This window comes from Lontra canadensis, unplaced genomic scaffold (assembly GCF_010015895.1).
Source record: "Lontra canadensis isolate GAN:19392208 unplaced genomic scaffold, GSC_riverotter_1.0 scaffold1, whole genome shotgun sequence".
NCBI lineage: Eukaryota > Metazoa > Chordata > Mammalia > Carnivora > Mustelidae > Lontra > Lontra canadensis.
Window position 1 is genome coordinate 11,384,084 of NW_022630995.1, and position 22,115 is coordinate 11,406,198.

At 37.4% G+C, this 22,115-nt stretch overlaps 1 protein-coding gene across 1 annotated transcript; it reads left to right on the forward strand.

The window, feature by feature from the left end:
• The first annotated feature begins 14,958 nt into the window (after nucleotides 1–14,958).
• Nucleotides 14,959–16,063, forward strand: LOC116859621 (gamma-soluble NSF attachment protein-like). The gene has a single exon (XM_032845102.1). It carries the CDS (start codon nucleotides 14,991–14,993, stop codon nucleotides 15,924–15,926), a length of 936 nt encoding a protein of 311 aa, XP_032700993.1. The 5' UTR covers nucleotides 14,959–14,990; the 3' UTR covers nucleotides 15,927–16,063.
• The last annotated feature ends 6,052 nt before the right edge of the window (nucleotides 16,064–22,115 follow it).

Consider the following 22,115-nt stretch of genomic DNA (forward strand, 5'->3'; position numbering starts at 1 on the left):
CTCAAACATGATTTCGCGCCATAGTTTATAATTTAAGGAAATAAATGTTTGTTGAAGGGATAAATAAGTCAGAATTTAATATTTTAAGACTTGATATGGTACTTTTTCTGTTGAAAAACCATATTTGAAACACCATATTTCAGTTAGCGTTTTGGAACTATTTGGGCTCTTAATTCAACAGTGTTGAAGAAGATTTACTTATAGTAAAGTAAAATTCACTTGTGGTAAAAAAAACAAATCCATTATCTTGCCCCAAATCCCTATGACCTTGTAATGTATAATGGCTTTATACTATTTTCTTTTAAGAGAAATTTAGAGTTCATTTTTTGTGTTAATATTGTAATTTGTAATTACAGTTACAATATCATATTTCCCTTGACGGAAGAATTGTGTAGCTGCCCTTGGCTCTATATTAATGTTTTTCCAATCCACACTCTTTTCTTATCATGCCCTTCATACCTAAATATTCATCTCTTCTTCCATTCTTATTTCATCTTGAGACTCGTGAGATAATCGGAGAATGTCTTTCTCCTTTCGTTCCATGCTAGTACTCGCTAGTCAGCCGAATCTAGCAAGAAGTATGCAGCTCAGGAGCTCGGTGAGTCACTTCACAGAGGTGAGCCTCCTGGGGCAGAGAGGCAGAGGTGGAGAGTGGAGCAGGAAGTAGTGAGAGGAGATTGGGCACAGTCATGAAGTCCTGGACGGGCCCTGCAGTTTCCAGGTCATCCTGATATGCGTGCCATTCCATGTCACACAGAATGATGATTTTCCTCCTTTTACTTGAATAAATAAAGCAGTTTACCAAAGTGACCATGGGTCCTTTGTTGCTGAGGGGAACCAGCCCTTGCTCTTAACACTTGTTTGGAGAACCCAGACAGGAAATCCTTCAAGTATCCAATAATCAGCCAATCCACAGCTCAGACAGACAAAAGAACATGGCAGATTTTAAAATAGGAGGAACTTGATATCTGGATGAATTTGAATTAGAAGACACATCTAATTGACATCACAAACAAATTAGGCATTTGGTCTTGATGTTTTCTAAAAATAGGCCCAGGCACATTTCATAAAGAATAATTTGTGTAAGGAGTGATGTTATGTAGAGGTGCTACTTTGTAAATGTATAGAGGAAGGATGGTTAAGTCACCTAAAATTTCATACTTATTTAGGCATATCTCTCTATCCCATCTCAGGCATTTATGACCTGGCTTTTTTGTCCACCTGCCTCCCTGGGACTATGAACTTAAAATTGAACTGCAGATAGTAATGGTTAGTTAAGGTAGTCGCTCCTGCATTGTCCATTTTCAGTTGAACTATTGTTCTGTACTTCAGTCCAAGCTAGCAGTGTTTTGCTACAAAACTTTTCTTAAAAACCTGGCGTCTCTCATCAATATTTTGTCAATTCACTTTTATATAACAGCATTTTCCACAAATCCCTTTAAGATAAGCTGACCCTAGTTTGATTTCCTGTTAAGACTGCTGAAGAACAATACCCTTAAGCTTTCTAGAGGCTTTATGGCTTGATTAGAAAGATCTGTGAGGCATACACCTAATCTTTTTTTTTTTTTTAATTTAAGTATGGTTGATGTACAATGTTATATTAGTTTCAATTGTACAACATAGTGATTCAACTTCTCTATATGTTATGCTGGGCTCACAAGTGTAGCTACCATCTGTCACCATACAATGCTACTATAAGACCATTCATTAGGCTGTGCATTTCATTCCTGTGACTTACTCATTCCATAGCTAGAAGCCTGTTTATCCCACTCGCTTTCACCCATTTTGTCCACTCCCCGCACCCCTTCCCTCTGGCAACCATCACTTTGTTCTCTGTATTTATAGCTCTGATTGTTTTTGTTTATTCATTTGTTTTGTTTTTTAGATTCCACATATGATTGAAATCATATAGAGTTTGGCTTTCTTAGTCTGATATATTTCACTTAGCATAATACCCTCTAGGTCTATCCATGTTGTGCAAATGGCAATATGTCACACACTTAATCTTTAAAGGTCTCTCTGTGTGACCAAATAGTACTTTGAAGTACATTTTGCTTTCTGAGATTTTAATAAAACTTTGAAAAAATTGCATCCTTGGTTCACAACCGTATTTTCCTGACCATGCCTTGGACTTGAACGTTGTTGCATTTCTATACATCCGCAACAAAGAGAATATAAAATTTAAAAATGATTGCCATTTGCAATAACATAAGAAATGAAATAAATATTAAATCTAATGATATGGTCAAGTTCTACACTGAAAATCATAAAATCTTATTTTATTAGTTTCCTTTTTGGGGGTGGGGCTGAGGGGCCAAGGGAGAGTGAGAGAGAGAATCTTAAATAGGCTCTGCGCTGACAGAGCCCGATGCAGGGCTCGACCTCACAACCTTGGCCTCCCGAAATAATGACCTCCCGAAATCAAGAGTTGGACACTTAACTGACTGAGCCACAAAGGGACCCCCCAAAACATTAATTTCTTACATAAAAGTTCTTAAAATCAGAAACCTGCAGACTAAAACCACAATGTTGGTAGGCTACATTGCTTTTTGAAATTCTAGGGGAAAATCCGTTTCCTGCTCATTTTGGTTGGTGACAGAATTTAGTTTCCTTGCAACTGTAGGATTAGAGGACCATTTTCTTTTGACTGTATCTGAGAGCCATTGCTAGTTTTTCTGGTCTGATACGTTTCTTGGCTCATGACCCCCTCCCTCCGTCTTCAAAGCAATGCAGTCCTTCTGGTGTCATATATCTCTTACCCAGTGTTATTTCTTTTCTACTTGTAGATTTATGTCATTAAATTGGGCTCACCTGGATAATCTGTGATAATCTCACCATTTTAAAGTCCTTAATCATATATGCAGAGTCTCTTTTGCCGTGGAGGGTAATTCATGAGTTCTAGGGATTAAGGGATAGTCATCTTTGGGGCCATTATTCTGCCTATCACAGTAATTAAACAGAATTAAAAAATAACCTAATAAAATGAAGCAATCTAACCATATTCATGAATTGGAAGATGATAGTCTAAAAATGTGGGGATCCTTGGTGGCTCAGTTAGTTAATCATCTGCCTTTGGCTCAGGTCATGATCCCAGGGTCCTGGGATTCAGCCCCATATCAGGCTCCCTGTGAAGTGGGGAGTCTGGTGCTCCCTCTTTCTCTGCCCCTCCTCACCACTTGTCCTCGCTCTCTCTTTCTCTCAAATAAACAAATAAATAAAATCTTTAAAAGATTACTCTAAAAATGTGAATTCATTTTTATTGTGAATCAAAGCCTGTGTGAGGCCTAAAATATTGTGGAAAATTTATAAGAAATTAAGGAAAAGAAGAGAAGAACCTTGGAAAAATGGAGAGTTGTTTGAATGAATTTACACATGTTGTCAAAAGAGAAATCTATAGGAATTGTGAAAACAATGTCATTTTACAAAAAAATTATATGAAACTAGTAAATAATGATAATTAAGCTGGAAAAGTATAAGAAAGGTATTTGATGAGTCTTCCGAGAGATATTAAAGAAAAAATAGTGCTTCAAATGAAGGGACCCAGTCTCAGAAAAGCAAATAATAATATTGTTATATAATCTGTGTTTCTGAATAGTCTTGTTTGGGAAACTGTGTACTTGATGTGTCAGGTCTCTTTATTGGTCTTGGTTTTTAAGAGAGAATCATAGGAGCAATTCACTGAAAGCAAACAAGTCTGAGATGTAAACCCTCTCCTGACTTAGTCTTTCGAGGACACTACGTCCATACATGTGTTCTGGATGGAAGATACGGAAATGGAAGGGAAGTGCAGGCCTAGTTAATCTTACAGATTTAATTCCTCCTAACCCCTTTAAGAGAATTTCCCAAATCCTTCTGTGCTTTCTGTCCTGATTTTCCTTTGAATTCTCTGCTTACTGTCCTCTTCCCCCCGCCAACCCGCTTCTAATCCAAACAGGTAGTAACTAAGTGTATTCACTTCCAGTGTACAGAATCTTTACAGAGAAACAAGTGGCAGTGGCCAGAATGAAACTAATTAGTGTTAAAGCTGTCATTTTGTCCTGTTAGCCTGTATAGGTTTCTAAGCAAGAGAATTCTAGTTATTATTTATGTTCTATATCTATTATCTAGTTAGTTATTTATGTTCGGATCCCCTCTCAGAATTACTTTTTGAGGAAACCCTTCACTTTCTCACTTTCTCACTCTTTGCTCTTTTAGTACTTGTAATGATTCTTCATAATGATTATCAAATTCATACGTGAGTGTATGTAATTGTATGTTTAAAAGCTGATTTCTGTCCTAGATTTTAAATTCTACAAGGGCAGAGATTGTGTTTATTTTGGTTAACAATGCATCCCATTGTGTATTTCAGTGCTTAGTGCACAGAAAGTCATACATAAATATTTGTGAAATGACTCTCATCATGTTTATCACTGCAGATATGCAGAAACTTAGTTCTCTTTCCTCAAATTTCATCCATCATGATGCATAACTAAACTTCTTGTGGGTAATCTTTTCAACTACCTCATCTCTGTTTCTTTCATGGATTTATATTGCTAGCATTTAAACGTGTTGAAAACTTTTCCTGTTTCCAGCTGACATTCAAGCTCTGTTTACTGTCTTCTCTTTCTCCTTTGCTTCACTGTCAGTCTCCTTAGAAGACATCAGGCAATAATCTCAATTTTAACTTCTTCTTCTTTAACACTCTATAATCTGCTGTATTCCCCACTTCCCTGAAATTGGTTGTCAGGTTTGAAGTTACTTGTCAAATTTGCTTGTGACATTTTTGTTACTAATGATAATGGATATTTTTTAGTTTATATTGTAGTTTATCATTTTTTAGTAGTTGATACTTTGACCAGATCTTCTCTTCCTTCTTGTCCTCTGTTGAATTACCCCTTCCTGGCTTTTCTCTTAATCCTCAACTTCCTTCTTGTTTCATTCCCTTAGAGACTGGTGTTCTATGAGATCTCACTGCATTTCTCCTACAGTCTCCTGTAGAATTCCTGCAAGTAGTCACACATTTCCTTGGTATTAACACCACCTGTATCGGATTCCTTCCAGGTCTCTTTTGAAGGATTCAGTGGCTTAATGTTGTTTTTATCATCGCTCTTCAGACCCGGTGCTGTGTGCCACAGTCGACCTCCTAACTTTTCCAGGCCTCTTTTCTTCCCCTGAGGAATTGGTAGAGAAGCTTATAAAGAAATCTGAACCAAGAATGTTCTAGAGCTGGGTTTATCTAACTAGAAATGCTGGTAGCTGTGCTTTCCCTGGATCCTGATCCAGAGCTGTTCTTTTTCAAACCTAAACCAAATGTCTTAATGCCTTTAGATGACTATAAGGGACTGAGTCATTTTTTCCTTTGATAAAGTAATTCAGTTTTTTTCTCGTCCCTCTAAATTTTCTGGGGTAGGTGGATGGTACTGTTGAGGATAGAGGACAACAGTTCATGTAGATGGGATAGCTCCAGGTTCATCTTGAAACAACAGCAACCATATAAGTAGGTAATTCCCAAAAAGGAGGATTTTTTCTTTGCATATTCTTTCTCAAGACCATACGAATCCTTGCATTTGTTTAGTATAGAATGTGATAATATTATCTTGTAGTTTCTAGACTGTCATTCTTTTTAAAAAAATTTTATCAAAGAAAAACATTTAGTAACATAGTATTAATTATATAGTAATTAATATATATTCCTACAGTTTTAGTACTTTAATCAACTAATTTTGCATATTTTACTTCCATTTATTATTAGTAAAGCTGAATAATCAATGTATGAAAGTATTCAAGGAGAAAACTACAATCAAAATTCTTCCAGTTGCTTAAAATGTGTTGGAATATTTTCTTAAATTATTTTATTTGGAAAAATATAGAGAACATTTTTGTCATCAACATGATAGGACGTGCATATCAGAATTATTTTATTAGTAACTACTTTAGAGTTTTTTGAAAATATTTTTAATTTATGAAGTTTACTTTGCCTAGATATTTGTTATTTTACTCTCATTTACCGTTTTTTCACATGTAAATATAAAATCATAAGCCAGGACAGATGGTAAAAAATTCTGTGCCTGAGGAAATGCAGGTGTGAGAATTAATGGGTGTATCTGAAAATTCATTGAAGAAATAACCTGTAGTTCTTGGATGGTAAATGAAGCTGTCCTTGGAAGGAGGAATTCTGTATTTTAATCTTGCTGCCACTTAGGAATTTGATGATAGGGAGATCATTTAACTCCATCTGTTGAAAAAGGATGATATTTTCCTAATTCACATTACAAAGTGTTCTTAGATTTAAATGAGGATGTTTAGTAATGAATAAAATACATTGTAAAGTTGTTTGTAAATCTGGTTAACAATCCTAACCATTTACATATTGAATTGAATTAGTTAGCTGTTCACCTTAATTGACTTGAATATAAAAATATTGATTATAACTTTAAATCTCATACTTAAAGCATTTTTTATAATAAAACCCATTCTTTCATTCAAAAATAGTAAATAATTTTTCTTTTATTCTGTGACTGGTACTGAGAGTACATCAAAGCAATGATTATGGCACTAATGAAAGATCAAGTGGAAGAGAATAGTCTCCTTTTTTCAAAGGGCTCACTTTTGGTAGACCCAGCATATTTCAACTGGGCAATTCCTCTGCTGTTAGAGGAACATGTCTTCTAATTCACCTTTGCTTCAGAAAGCCTCTTGATTTGAAAGTCTGCTGGATAATTAACAATGTAGTAAACATGTTAGTAACAGAACAATACATAATACTCTCTCTTCATGAGACTTGACATCATCAGTTCAAACTAGAAAGGTCACATACACTTAAGAGTGTTACACTGATTTGACCCATAATGTGATTTGCTTTTTTTCGCTTATTAGTTTTCCATTTGCTTTAGAACACTTGTCACTATATATCCATTTATGAAGTTCATAATTATAGTTTTGTTATTCAGATATTGTGACATAGCCAAGAGGACTGTTGGGTGAAGAGATTCTTGTCAGACATCAGAAACACAAGTTGTTTTGTTTAATAACTTCCTAGAAAAGGTTCTTGATCTTTGCGTTAGCTGTTCCTCTGTGTAGCATGCTTTCTTTAACTTGGGGTCCACTTGGTTAACAATATTTGCAGTGGGAAAAAATCCCTTGTTAACATTATATGTTTATCTTTGTTTAAATATTTTATTATTTCTTCCTTAATGTTAACACATTCAGATATTTAATCAAAGATAACATATTCGATTTCTTATTAATAAAAATAATTAAAATGATAACTTAAAGTTTATTTAGAAACTCCTTAATGAAGTTTCCCAGGGCTTGTTGTTTTGATGCTTCTGTTTTCTATCTATAATAACTACCTTGCTAATCTCATCTAGTCTAACGGTTGTAAATGCCATTTCTATGGCATCAACTTCTAAGTATATAATCTTGCTCTTCCTGACTTCCCTCCTATACTCCACACTTAAAGATCCAACTCTGTCCTTGATAATGCTATTTAGATCACTGAGAAACATCTCTAAGTCTGATGCTTTCAAAATGGAACTCTTAATCTTCCTTAAACTATAATCAACACCTGCTATATTTTTAGCTTTCAACATCTTTTCAGCTTTTCAGACCAAAAACTTGGGTCATTGTGACCCTCTCTACCTCATACTTCATATCTAGTCAATCAGGAATTTCTTTAAAGAGTATCTAGGATCTTTCTTCTTTTTGCCTTCCTCATCCAAGCCACCATCATTGGCTTGGAGAATCTGGTTTATATTAATGGTCTTCTAATTGGTCTGTGCCAGACCAAGTTCTCATAGCAAGGATGTGATAGTTTTAGGTCAAACCATTTCACTGCTTATATTTGCCACTAGTCGTTTATAGCGTTCCAAAATCAGAATATAAAATGTTTGTAAAATATCTATGACAAATGTCTTTATATAATGCTGTGTTGCTCTCATTCATTTCATGTCTAGGAATCTATCCCGTAGAAATGAATTTGGATCCCAGCAATGTGTGTCATACAGTTGTTTGTAAAAGAAAAAAGAGAAAATATATCTACCTAAAAATAAAATTGGTTACATAAATTATGATGCATTAATAATATAAAGCCTTTTATATATGATGTTGTTTAATGACACAGAACTTGTCCTTATATATACAGACCATATTTTATAGCAGTATGAGATACACACATTTGGATTAGAAGACCATTTTTCCTCCCTCTGGGAGGAAGGGTAACTGTGTTTTGTTTTTCCTTTTTTCCTAGAATTTCAAAATAAATGACTTCTCTTCAAATAATATTTAAAATTAAAATATAAATGACATAAAATACTAATTTTAGTTTAATCCAGTTATTTAAAATTCCTTCACTCTGGGATGCCTGGGTGGCTGTCAGTTAAGCATCCGCCTTTGGCTCAGGTCATGATCCCAGGGTCCTGGGATCAAGTTTCACATTAGGCTCCTTGCTCAGCTGGGAGCCGCCTTCTGCTGCCTTCCACTCCCCCTGCTTTTGCTCTCTCTCTCTCTGATGAATAGATAAATAAATACTTTAAAAAATAGATAAAATTTCTTCACTCAAAAGATTAACTTACTTTCAGAAAGTTTTATTGAAGGTAATGAGTACTCTTGAGAAACTTGAAATACACTGACAAAATGCAGGGAAAAGTTTTATGGTCCTAAAAATATATCACATTTAAATTGAAGACCAGTGCTGCTGAATCTCTGAGAACATTTATCAATACCTAAAATGCTAGGTTGAGCTTGAACAAAACTTGGAAGAAAATATAGAAAAAAAATCATGCTTCAATAAACTTAGAACTATTTCTTTATGCCTTTCTATTACTTATGTAGGTTCTTTAAAGATTCTAATATTGATAATGATATTCTGTTTCTCCCCTCTTGTTATATAATATTAAGATACTTAGATAAAAATGACAAGATCTTTAAATGCGTGTATTATTATAGTATGTCTATAAATTAGGAGATACTAATAATATTTCTTAATCTGACATTAATACAGATTTTTTTACTTCCACTCCTGGAAAACTAAACAATTTAGAGTGTGCATTTCTTTTTATATCTTTTCGTCCTCACTACCATATCTTCTTCTGTCTCAAACTACAGTGTTTTAATATTATCTCAGCATTTTACAGTTTTATTGAATAACTGTAAATTTCTAATGATAATGGATTTTTCTTTTTTTTTTAAACTTTTTTTTTTTAAGATTTTATTTATTTATTTGACGGACGAGATCACAAGTAGGCAGAGAGGCAAGCAGAGAGAGAGAGGAGGAAGCAGGCTCCCCGCTGAGCAGAGAGCCCGATGCGGGGCTCGATCCCAGGCCCCTGGGATCATGACCTGAGTCGAAGGCAGAGGCTTTAACCCACTGAGTCACCCAGGCACCCCGATAATAGATTTTTCTAATGCAGTGTCACATCTTTCATTATATTTCCAGTATTAGCTACTGTTTTTATTTTTTTAAAGATATATGCACCCTATGTTTATTGCAACATTATTTATAATTGCCAAGAAATGGAAGTAACCTAAGTGTCCGTCAGTAGAAGGATGGACAGAAAAAATGAAATCTTGCCATTTGTAATGACCTGGATGTAACTAGAGGGTATTATGCTAAGCAAAACAAGTCAAACAGAGAAAGATAATCATCACATGATCTCACTTATGTATGGAATTTGAGAAACAAAACAGGGTCATCGGGGAAGAGAGGAAAAAATAGAACAAGATGAAATCAGAAAGGGAGAAAAACCGTAAGAGACTCTTGATCATAGGAAAAAAACTGAGGGTTGCTGGAGGGGAGGGAAGTGGGGGAATGAGGTAACTGCTGATGGACATTAAGGAGGGCATGCGATGCAATGAGCACTGGGTATTACACAAGACTGATGAATCACTGACCTCTAACTCAGAAGCTAATAATACATTATATATTGAATTTAAACTAAAAAAATGAAAAAGAAAATGGATGGGTAAGGAAAATGTGGTATGTACATACAAACACACAAATGGAATATTATGCAGCCATAAAAAAGAGTGCCATTTGAGACACCATGGATGGATCTAGAGGACATTATGCTAAGTGAACTAAGTCAGAATGAGAAAGATGAATACCATATGATTCTACTCCATAAGTGGAGTCTACCAAAGAAAAAGGAATAAACAAAAAGTACAATCAGGCCAATAAAAACTGATGGACGCCAGAAGGGAAGGGCATGGGAGGTTTGGGAAAAATTAGCTACTGTGTTTAATTATTCAGTGTTATAGTTCTCAGAAGCATTCTCTGAGCTTCATAAAGGATCATGGAAAACTCAATTAATTATTTGCCAAGTAAGATAGTTTATGATAAAATTTCACTCAAGTAAAAAAATATATTTACAGATTATAAAATGAAAAGAGTATTGAGCATCTTAACTGATACTAGGAATGAATATTTTAAATTGGACATTCAGGTTGACTGGCTCTTCTGGGCAGTGGACAGGCACGCTGTGGAGCCAGACATACTTGAGTTCCATCCTAGCTGCCCTGCTTAGTAGCAGTGTGAAATTGCAAAAACGGCTTCCTTCTCCATGTCTTAGTTTTTTCTGTAAAATGGGCATAATGATAATTCTTATTCCATAGGATTGTTGTAAGGATTATATGAATTAATATATGTGAAATACTGGGATGTCTGGGTGACTCAGTTGTTAAGCATCTGCCTTCGGTTCAGGTCATGATCGCAGGGTTCTGGGATTGAGCCCCACATTGGGCTCCCTGCACAGTGGGAAGCTGCTTCTTTCTCTCTCACTCCCCCTGCTTGTGTTCCCTCTCTCACTGTGTCTTTCTCTGTCAACTATATAAATAAATCTTTAAAAAAAATATATATATATGAAATAGTTACTATAGTGCCTAGCCCATAGTAAGCATTGTGGAGGTGTTAGCTATTATTATTAGTAGTAATAGTAGTAGTAGTAACATGGTAGTAATACAAGCAGCAGCAGCTGTATGTTCATATGTTCTATTAATTGGGGTTTGGAGAACAACAGGACTTTGGAATAATGGCCCTCAAAATTGAAAAGTATATTGGCAGATGAGATTGGAGAGCAAAGTAGATTTTATTAGATATTATAAATCAGTATATGCTTCCATATAGTCTTCCATAATTATCTCCCAAGTGATGCATCTGTCACGTATCTTTTTTTAATGGGGTTGCAAATATTGCTCTGTCCAGCAGTAGAAAATTACAGTAAATTATTTTGTGTGTCAGTAAATCAATAGAGGGTTTAAAATGAAAATTTATTAATTAACTGCTATAGTGCTACATATTTGGGTCTCTAGCTTGGTTCTTGGTATATGCTCTTGAGCATACCTTTTTACAAACTGTGATTACAGCATTATCCACTGCATGTATTATATTAAAATATAATTAAAATCATCACTGGGATTATCACTATTTGGAGATGCAGCAATTGTTTCTTTTTCAAGAGTGCTGTCAGCTTTGAGGAAAATGTGAAAGTCTATATGATCATCATCACCATTAGTGCTGAACTTATTAATAAAAATTTTTCTTTTAAGTAACTATTTGAGATGATGGATGTGTTAATTAACTTGATTGTGGTAATCATGTCACAATGTAGGAATATATCAAATTAGCGCATCGTAAATTTTAAATATATACAATCGTGTTTGTTGATTATACCCCAGTAAAACTGGAAAAAATATCTTTTTATATTCTCCCTACCCTATTTGGAATTCATTTGCTAAATAACAAGTATACCTTTTTGATAAATCTGATCTTCAAATCATAATAATTAATACAGAATTTTACCTTTTCATATAACTTTGATTATATCCCATTAGCTTGATTATTTCATCTCATTTTTGTTATTAATTCCTTATTAATATTGCTTAATTACAGTTTTGTCCTTTGGAAGAGTAATTGGACATTTTTGGCTAGACTTAAAATTAATTTTGGTTTTGTTGTGTTCCAGCAAGAGATCTCCACTTGTAAGATTTCTCTGTTTTTAACATGTGGGGGAGTTATATCTGTGGCCAAATCTGTGCACTGTGGGTACTTGAAATGATGCCATGCTCTCAGTTTTTAGGACCCAAAGGTGTACAATCTAGCTCAAAGAGTTAGAAGAAAGGGGATATGTGTAGAGTCTATTTAAGAGTAAGTTTTTCCCTGCAGACTGACTTCCAGTTTTGGTGTGTTGTGTTACCGTCCAACTAGTCATCCAAGCCAAAAAATGATAAGTTACTTCTTCACCACTGTCTTACCAAATATACCAATTACCAAGTTCTACTGGTATTTATTACTTAATATCTCTCGAAATTGTTCCTTCAGCTTCCCTACTAGGGCTTTACTAGCTCTCACCCCAGGCCTAAATCACATCTAAGGGAATTCTGCTTCCCTTTTCAAACATTTTACGTGATCTCTTAAGAGCAAGTATTACAAATTTAAATGTCGAGAGGACCTAGTTAATAGTGAATCCGTGAAGCAGGCCTGGTGGAGACTGAAGGAGAGCCCGCCTCGTTTATGAAAGCAAGAAATAGCCATTTCTTACTTCAGTTCACTGATATTCCAAGGATGGGTCAGGGATTAGTTGAAGAGCTTGCATCACAATATATTGCTTTTGTCAGCAAGAAAATCTTACTGCTAAGTAAATGAATGAAAACATGAATAAATCAATTGATATAAAGGAAGCTGAAAAAAAAAACTGTGCACATTAACAACATTGATTTATGTCCTTCACTATTGACTGGTCTGTAACAGTTTGTGGATTAGCAGCCAGTTTGCAGACAACTCTGAGTAGCGTTGTTGTGGTTGGCAGTTGTCATGCAAGGTTACATGGCCACAATACCAGATCATTCGTGTTTTGGAGGAAAATCTGGACTTTTATGAATTCTCCTATTTTTTTCTAAATGTTTTACTTATTAGTAACTAATTCAGTTGTTAAAAGCTTTCGTGAAATCAGAAAAATTGAGAAAGTGAAACTTCAGCCTGTTCTTTAATGTCCAGTTCAAATAACACATTTTCCATACACTTTTCCTTTCTTTTTCCCCCGTGATTGCTGCCCTGGTCTTCTCAGTCGGTAAGAAATCGCCTCTTCCACTTTGGATTGTGCCATCACTGGTTATATACTTATGCTATGCGCCTGCCTTTAGTCTGAGCTCCCTTAGAGCACTGTTACTATTTGGAATCTTTTTGTATTGTAGTGCTGAGCACAGAGCCTTGCTATTTGTGGATGCTCAAAATATGAGGTTGACTGTGTTAATTTCATATATGCAGTTTTCTGAAATTAACTGTTTACATAGTAAAGCGCCTTGGACAACACTTTAGATGTATAAAAGTTTGTAAGTGCCTAAGAATGAGAAGATCACTTAGCAGGCATCTTGTAGATGTATGCATTCATGGAGCTCTGGAGCAGAGTCAAATTTAAGCCTGTGCTTAGCAGATCCTTATGATATTTCTCACCTATATACAAATTGTCCTCAAAGTCTGTAAAAAGAAGGGACATCTTATCTACTAATTTGGTTTGCTTTTATAATACCCATCAGATAGCAAAGGTGTTCCCATCCAATATGAGTACACTGATTTAAAATTTGTCTGTGGGGTAGTCTTGAGAAAGGAATGGTTAAGATAAAAATTGATAAACCTAAAATATATTCAGCCTTAGAAGAAAAATGATCTTTTTTTTTCACTTCTAAATTGCTGTTACATATATGTCATTTGACACCACATCATAGAAAGGAAGAAGGAATTTTTGGTGGGAAATGGAATAATAAATGTGACTACAGCCTTCCAGGTGAGCAATAGATTGATAGGCCTCTCTCTCCCCCAGCGCCATCTCCTTCTGTCTTTCTCTTCTTCTCTCTCACAGGTACAGGCCCTAAAAAGATGATTAAGGGGTGCCTGGATGGCTCTGTTGGTTAAGCTTCTGCCTTCTGCTCAGTTCATGATCCCAGAGTGCTGGGATTGCGCCCTGCATTGGGCTCCCTGCTCAGCAGGAAGTGTGCTTCTTCCTCTGCCCTTCACCTGACTTGTGCTCTCTGTCACTTGCGCTCTTTCTCTCTCTCAAATAAAATCTTAAAACAAAAAAAGAAGATCAAGCCCTTACTTACTTCTCAGAGGATATAGAGGTTTTAAGGAGGCGTGATGCTTGTGGAGAGAAAGGACAGGGACAAGATTTATCAGTTTAGTTCTCCTTAGGTCCCAGTCTGTGACTGTGTGGTTACCGTAGTGGTGGGGGGAGGAGCTGGTCCCAAAGACGTCAGTGACATTGTCCATGCAACACAGCATCTTACCGGATCTAAGAAGCTCTTTCTTGGTCTTCCAGTGCTACTCCAGTGCCATTCCAGCACAGAAATAACTTAGTCTTTTCTATATGAAGATGTATTTATAGACGTCTAGAACCCTCTTGGTATTTACCAGGGCCAGCTTTTCATTTGGGGGAAGAAAGCATGTTTATTTTCCAGGTTCTTTGAATAGTATCTCTGCTGCCAGTTTTCTAGTGTTGTAGAAATTTCATATCCTGCATAAGGGATTCCTATTATTCTACAGGTAACACCTGTAAGTGTTCATTACCTTTCATAAAAGTAAAATTCACCAAGTTAATAAATGATTATTTTGAACTCTAAGAGACAGATTTTAGAGGGATAATATAGTGAAAGTCAGTGAATGGGAGATTTCATTGCTTAAGAGGGGAATTAAGAGGATTTAGGGGTTCTTGGGGTGCCTGGCTGGCTCGGTGGGTAAAGCATGTGACTCTTGATCTAGGGGTTGTGAGTTTGGGCCCCATGTTGGGTGTAGAGATTACTTCCAAAAATATTTTTAAACAATGCAGTGACATTTCTTACAGTGTTTCAAATATGTGAAATGATATGTGGGCGATAGACAAAGAAGAAAAAAGTGCAATGTAGTATGCTTAAAGAATCACATTGTATTTTCACTGCTCAAATCTTCAGTGTTTCACACCTTTTTTGAAATTTAAACTCAATCAGGGGCTCTCCCCGTCCACGTCAGGGCCCGGACCTTCGAGATGGCGGCTCAGAAGATAAAGGAGGGGCTGGAGCACCTCGCCAAAGCAGAGAAATACCTGAAAACTGGTTTTTTAAAATGGAAACCAGATTATGACAGTGCCGCTTCTGAGTACGGAAAAGCAGCTGTTGCTTTTAAAAATGCCAATCAGTTTGAGCAAGCAGAAGATGCCTGCCTGAGAGAAGCTGTTGCCCACGGGAATAACAGGGCTCTTCTTCGGGCTGCCAGAGCTTACGAGCAAGCTGGAATGATGTTGAAGGAGATGCAGAAACTCCCCGAGGCCGTTCAGCTGATTGAGAAAGCCGGCACGATGTACCTAGAAAATGGCACTCGCGACACAGCAGCCATGGCATTGGAGCGAGCCGGCAAGCTTAGAGAAAATGTAGATCCAGAAAAGGCCGTACCGTTATATCAACAGACAGCTAATGTGTTTGAAAATGAGGAACGCTTACGACAGGCGGTTGAGTTACTAGGAAAAGCCTCCAGACTGCTGGTACGAGGACGCAGGTTTGATGAGGCAGCACTTTCTATTCAGAAAGAAAAAAATATTTATAAGGAGATTGAGAATTCTCCAACTTGTTATAAGAAAACAATTGCTCAAGTCTTAGTTCATCTCCACAGAAATGACTACGTGGCTGCTGAGAGGTGCGTCAGGGAGAGCTACAGCATCCCAGGGTTCAGCGGGAGCGAAGACTGTGCTGCGCGGGAGCAGCTTCTCGAAGGCTACGACCAGCAGGACCAAGATCAAGTCTCCGAAGTCTGCAACTCGCCGCTTTTCAAGTACATGGACAATGATTATGCTAAGCTGGGCCTGAGTTTGGTGGTTCCAGGAGGGGGAATCAAGAGGAAATCTGCAGCACCACAGGCTAAGTCAGAGGGCGCCACCGCTCCCACCGCAGAGGAAGACGAAGACGAGTATGCGGGAGGCCTGTGCTAGGATCCTGCTTTGCCGCAGAAAGGAAGAGAAGAATCCTGACATGCCATCCACAGACTTGGACCTTGTCTAAGGGGATCCAGACTTCATTTCAGTCATGCTTTTGAAAATGTAATAAAGACTCAATGTTTAGTCTTCATTTTCCTAAGTACCCATTATGAGAAAACACGTTTTTTTTTTTTTCTTTCCATAAGAGCCTTTCTAAGATACCAGCAGGAATTAACAAAAATATACTGTCACATTTTAATACAGTTGATTTTTAAATTTGCAAGCCACCAATTAATGTTCTAAACAAAAGGGACACTAGGGATAGAAATTCTTTTCTCTTGTTTTTTTGTGATTTATTGTTACAGAATTTTCTTTGTGTTTTATTTAATAATTGCTGCTAAAAGTGAAGTTTACGGAGTTAAACAAAGTAGTATTTTAAACTTTTTTGAAAAGGAAGTTTATCCCCAGTGATATTAGATACATTTAGATTATCAAATCTTGAAATCTCTTCAGAGGCAAGATTGGGACAGGATGCTGTTTTGAACCTTACACTATTGTTTAGCCCAATAAAAGGTCCGTTTGAAGACTTATGTGTAAGCTGCAAGTCTTGAAGCTATGTTCAACTCCTTTTTGAAATCCATTTTTTTCCATCTAAAAAAACATGGCGGCTGTCCCCAAATGCATTTGGTTCTTAGCTAAATGGGAACTAATGAGGACTGTTGTGCATTCTAACAAAGGGATAATGTTCCCGTCAATCTAGAATATAGACGTTTCTTCCCTCCAGAATCATTTCTGATTCATCTAGAGCTGCAGCAGGACCGTAACGTGGTGGCAGTGCTGTGTATACCGCAGACACGTAGCTGGGAAGGGAAGAAGTGTTTCCGAAGTGCTTCTGTTGAGGGGAGTGAGCTGCCAAAACGTCAGTCCTCGTAGGTATTCGTAGAAGGCTGTTCAGGAAGCATTCCTTTCTGCTCCTGTGGCTCCGCCCCCCACAGTGGTCCCCCGGTCGCACGCCCGTCTGCCTCTGCCTGGAGCCGGCCTTCAGCCAGTGCCGGTGTGCAGTGTGCGGCTCCCTGAGGACAGCATGGCCCATCATGAAGCCTGGTTTTAGCCCCGGCTGGTTCTGAGGAAGAGGAGGGCTCAGCCAGGATGGCCTCCTCCACGGCAGGTGCGCTGGGCAAAAGTCATTATTGAAGATCTGATTTAAGACACTAACAAACTTAATGCTTTGATTCCTCACATTACTTGCATAGTTCTCGGGGAGCCGCTCATTTTCAATAACTGTACGGAGACGAACGGTGACCAGTCGCAGCGAGGCAGCATGTAGACGTGTGCACACGCTCCTATTTCCGGGAGCCCGCCATGGCTGCTGCGCGCGTCCGATCCCGTCGGAAACCTCGGGAGTCGCGAGGTTGTGCTCGCCTGAGCTACGCAACCATCTGTCTAAACAGATTTGGCAGCGCTTAAAAGGTATCTTCGACCATTTGTTTACAGATTGTTTGTGGACTAAAGTGTTAAGTTTTCCATATTAAAAATGAGGAGTGATTGAGCGCGTTCTGTACCAGGGGGCAGCTGACCCGGAAGAACACGAAACGCTCTGTTTCTTTCCAGTGCAGCCTCTTCCCGGCTCCCTGCCCACACTTAGGGACTAACGAGCAAGACTGAGGGCGATTTCTTTGACGTCAGGGTCATTCTGAGTGGTGTCCAGGAAAGAGCCCTTGTTCCATCTTCGTGCATTTTATTTTTCCATGTACAGAAGTCTTGATCCTGAGAGTGTGGTCAGGAGTGGGAAATGTGTGTTTAGAGCAGGAAAAACTTTTCCAGAACTCGTCATCACTTTGACCAAAGTGGAAGCCTGCATGAATGTGCTCAGAATCGAATACTCGGTGTTCTGTTCTAAGTGAAGTCAATCTAGAAATATATTTAATATGTTGAATGTATTTGTACATAGGCAGAGTAATACGGTATTTGTGTACGGAGTCTGTGCTTCCTATTTTTTCCAGTCCTTTGATGAGTCAATATTAAATGTGTTGCTATGAAAATGTAGATTATTGCTTCTTTGACAAAATAATTATAAAAATAAAATCTGAAACGATAGAAGTATGATTTATAACTATTAAAAAAAATTTAAACTCAATCAGCCAACATACAGTACATCATCAGTTTTTGATGTAGTGTTCAGTGATCCATTAGTTGCGTGTAACACCCAGTTCTCATCACAACACGTGCCCTCCTTAATGCTTTGATTATCGATTGGGGTATTAAGTCAGTCTTTAGGGGTTATATGCAGTAGCTCCCCGTGTGGGTTCTGGGTAGTGTTATTAGTTGTAGATTCTGAGACCTTTTATTTAGGAGAAGTGGCTGCTGGAGTTGAAGGAGTAACAGGGCCTGTGGCATTCGATTCTGGAACGGCAGTGGGATCTTCATATTCATATTCAGAGGCTGAATCATAATCTTCAGTGCCATAGGGATACTCTTCAGTGGTGGTGACATCTTCAGGCACAGTGTCAGCGGTTGTATTGGTAGCAGTGGTGGCATCGGGGGGAGCAGAAGTGATGTCAGTCACAAGCAGAGCAGTGCCAAGGGTGGAGGTGTTCACTCCTGGAGCAGCTGTGGTGGTTTTCAGAACCTCTGCAGTGGCCGCAGGGCCACTGGCACTGTTGGTGCTCACTGCAGTGGCTGTGGGGCTGGTCACAGGAGCAGTGACAGCAGTCTCTTCCACAGTGGTACCACTATTGGTGGTGGTGGTGTCAATTGCAGAAGTGGTTGCTGTCGCCATAATGCCAGTCCCAGCGGTAGCTGTGTCATCTTCAAGGATAGTGGTCTCTCGTCCGGTGGTGGTGGTATCAGCAAGTTGGGTGATGAGCTGAGATGCAGAGATGGTAGTAGAAGGTGAGAGGATGGTAGTAAGGGCTTTTGCATTTGGTGCAATTTGAGTTATGCTAGTAGTAATACCATTAGGACCTCCAGTGGCTGTTGTGGTGATATCCGCAAAGACAGTAGTTGGTGCTCTGTGTGATGCAGGAGGTGCTGCTACAGAATTCTCAGATGGCTGCTTTTTTGGTTGATTTTGACAAGGCTTATGAGGTTTAGATATAGGAGTTTGAAGTTGAGATGGAGGAGGTTTTATTAGACAAGATGGGGTGGATGAGATTTGTGCACAGGGTGCTTGAGAGCACGTAGGAATGCTGGATCTGCTGGAGACTGGTTAACGGATTGCAAGGGTCTCTTCTTCCTTGGTTTGTTTTTGGAAGCTAGATGCTGGCTTCTGGCAGAACTGCCTCCTTGAGACTTGGCTGTGAACTTAGCAATTCTTTTTGAAGTGGACTTGGAGCCTGGTAAATTGTTTGGTGGAGACCTCTTAGAAGAAGCTCTCTTTGTTTTACTCTTGGAAACTCTAGATGTTGGCGGTTTAGACTTAGGAACCAGATGGCTCCTCATTGCACCTTGGGAAGATGACAGCTGTTTAAGTGCAAGTGTGGCATCTGGAGCCTTTGGTTTTTCTGTCTTTACAGCTGATTTTCGTGTAGTTTTGGCAACTGAAGACTTTTCTCCTGTGTGGCCGGAAAATGATGTCTGCTTGATAATTTTTGACTGTTCCTGCTTAGGCTTAGTGGTTTTCTTCTTTTTTATAGCTGTTTTGGTGGGAGATGGTTGTTTGGACTTAGACTTGTTAGCTGATAACCGTTTGTGTGTAGGCTTGTGGATTAAGTTCTGTGTTTTTGAAGTTGATTTTGATTGTGGCTGTTTTTGTCCAATCTTATTAGCTAAGAATTGCTTTTTGGTAGAGGGAGACCTTTTTGCGGCATCTTGGGAAGATAATGAATTCTTGGATGTAGACTTGGAAGGCGAAGATTTTTCAAATTTAGATGCTAGGGATTGGTTTGGTAAAACTGATGAAGATGATTTTGGTTGAGTCTTAGTAAGTGAAACCTGCCTTGATGGATGCTTTGATGTTTGGGCTTGGGCCTGTCTTAATGCAGCCTCGGCAGGTGAGGACTTGGGTTTTCCGGTTTGGGAAGATGAATTCAGCCTCAGTAGCTTTTGTCTTGACTGGTCATGAGTTTTAAGACTCTCGCTTGTCTGCAAATAAAAAAGTATACAAATTTTTAAAAATATGTGGCATTGGTCACAATCAAGTCACATTGATTGAATTTAAAAATATTCACTAGTAAAAATAAAAAAGTAACCATTTTTAATTTTTTTCAGATTTTATTTTTTAAGTCTACTTTTTGGAGCAGTTTTAGGTTTATAGCAAAATTGGGTAGAACGTATTGAGAGTTTCTATAAACTCCTGCCTCAATATATGCAGCCTCCCCTACTTCCAGGATCTCACACTAGAGCGGTATCTTTGTTACAGTTCATGAACTTACATATGCACATCACTATTCAAACCCCATAGTTTACATTAGATTTCACTCTTACTGTTACATTCTGTGGGTTTTGACAATGTATAATGGCATGTATTTTATAGAATGCTTTACTACCCTAAAAATTTTTTGTATTTTACCTATTCATTCTTCCTAACTCCTGGTAACCACTGATCTTTTTACTATTTTCATAGTTTTGCTTTTTCCAGAATGTATTATGGTTGGACCTATACAGTATAAAGAAAGATTGGTTTCTTTCACTTAATAAATTGCATTTAAATTTTCTCCATGTTTTTTCATGTTCTGATAGCTCATTTTAAGTACCAAATAATATTATTATTTGGATGTACCACAGTTTATTCACTCATCACTGAAGGATATCTTGGTTGCTTTCAATTTTGGCAATTATGACTAGAACTGCTATAAACATCCGTGTTCACATTTTTGTGGGGACATAAGTTTCTGATTATTTTATAATCCCACTACATGAATATATAGAAAGGGATATAATAATCAGGGTTCATGGTAAATTTTTTAAAGCAATAAAACATGCCTTATCCTGGTTACAAACACAATGATATTTTACTTTAAGATTTCTTTTTGGCATATGATTGATATGAACCTCTTTATCTTTTTCTAAATGAGAAAAAAAATTACTTGTTGAAGATCACTGAAAACTTACCAAGAAGAATGTAGTAACGTGCAGGATGACTGTAGACAAGATGAGCATCTTCATCTTTTCTTCATAGACTCTAGCAAAGAAGGAAAGGAAAGGAAAGACAGGAAAATGGAAAGGAAAAAGGAAAGGAAAAGAAAGGAGAAAGGAAAGAAAAGGAAAAAGACAAGGAAAGGAAGAAAGGAAGAAAGGAAATTAAGAATATAGACAGTCCATATTTAATTGTGTAAATAGTATAAATTACTTTAGTAAATCATGATATTAAGACTTCTTGAGGAGCAATACTATCACTAAATAATTTACTGTTTACCCAAGACCTTTCTGCATCCTTTATAAAGTTCTAATAACATGAGAATAATTTGAGTAATTGGGGTTAACAGCATAATGCTTCTTTAAATATAAGAAAAAGTTCATTATTCAAGTAAAAATTATTTTTAAAAAGTTTTAGTTAAAAACATTGTAATTCATACTTTTAGGATGTTTAAGCCAATACTTCCACAGAGACCTGGAAGGGTTGAAACAAGCATTAAAGTTGGCACCCACTTTTCAGCAGAATGTCTTAGGCAGAATGAAGCATTCCTACTAAAGCAGTTTTTACTTAACAAAGACGAACTTCCTTTGTGATTTTTATGCAAATTACATTTTGTCAAATGTTGCTGTTTGGCCACAGAACTTGAGTAATTCATAGGTATAAGCTTTGATTAAACTGCAGAGAAAGTGAAACTCTTTTGATGGTATATGAACAGTTCCCATAGTAATGAGTATAATAATGTTAGAAACAAGTTCAGTTTGTCTTAAGTTAGAAGATCCTTTCAATGATTAATTTAACTATACATTTGTGTCCAAACTGTGTAAAGCCCAGAGTCTAATGAAAAATCAGTGTCCCAAACTCTTATCTGTGTTAGATACCTTAGAAAAGAGCTTCTCCTCTGTCTTCTCGTCAGATTTTATCTTCTCTTAACCAAGCTGACTTCTCCAGTAGACGTTGTCTCCAAATGAAAACTAGTAAGTGCCCTTTGAATAAATAAACCTTCCATCCCTGGATGTCCCTCCTACTTATTTCCTATTGGGAAGAGAGGCTGAGAAAACTTTAATATCATTACTGTTGGCAAGGGTTAACACTGATTAAAAGAAAGTCAAATCTGTTGACAACATCCG

Excerpts from the sequence above, each read along its gene's own strand:
- LOC116859621 (XM_032845102.1), top strand. The coding sequence starts at position 14,991 with ATGGCGGCTCAGAAGATAAAGGAGGGGCTGGAGCACCTCGCCAAAGCA.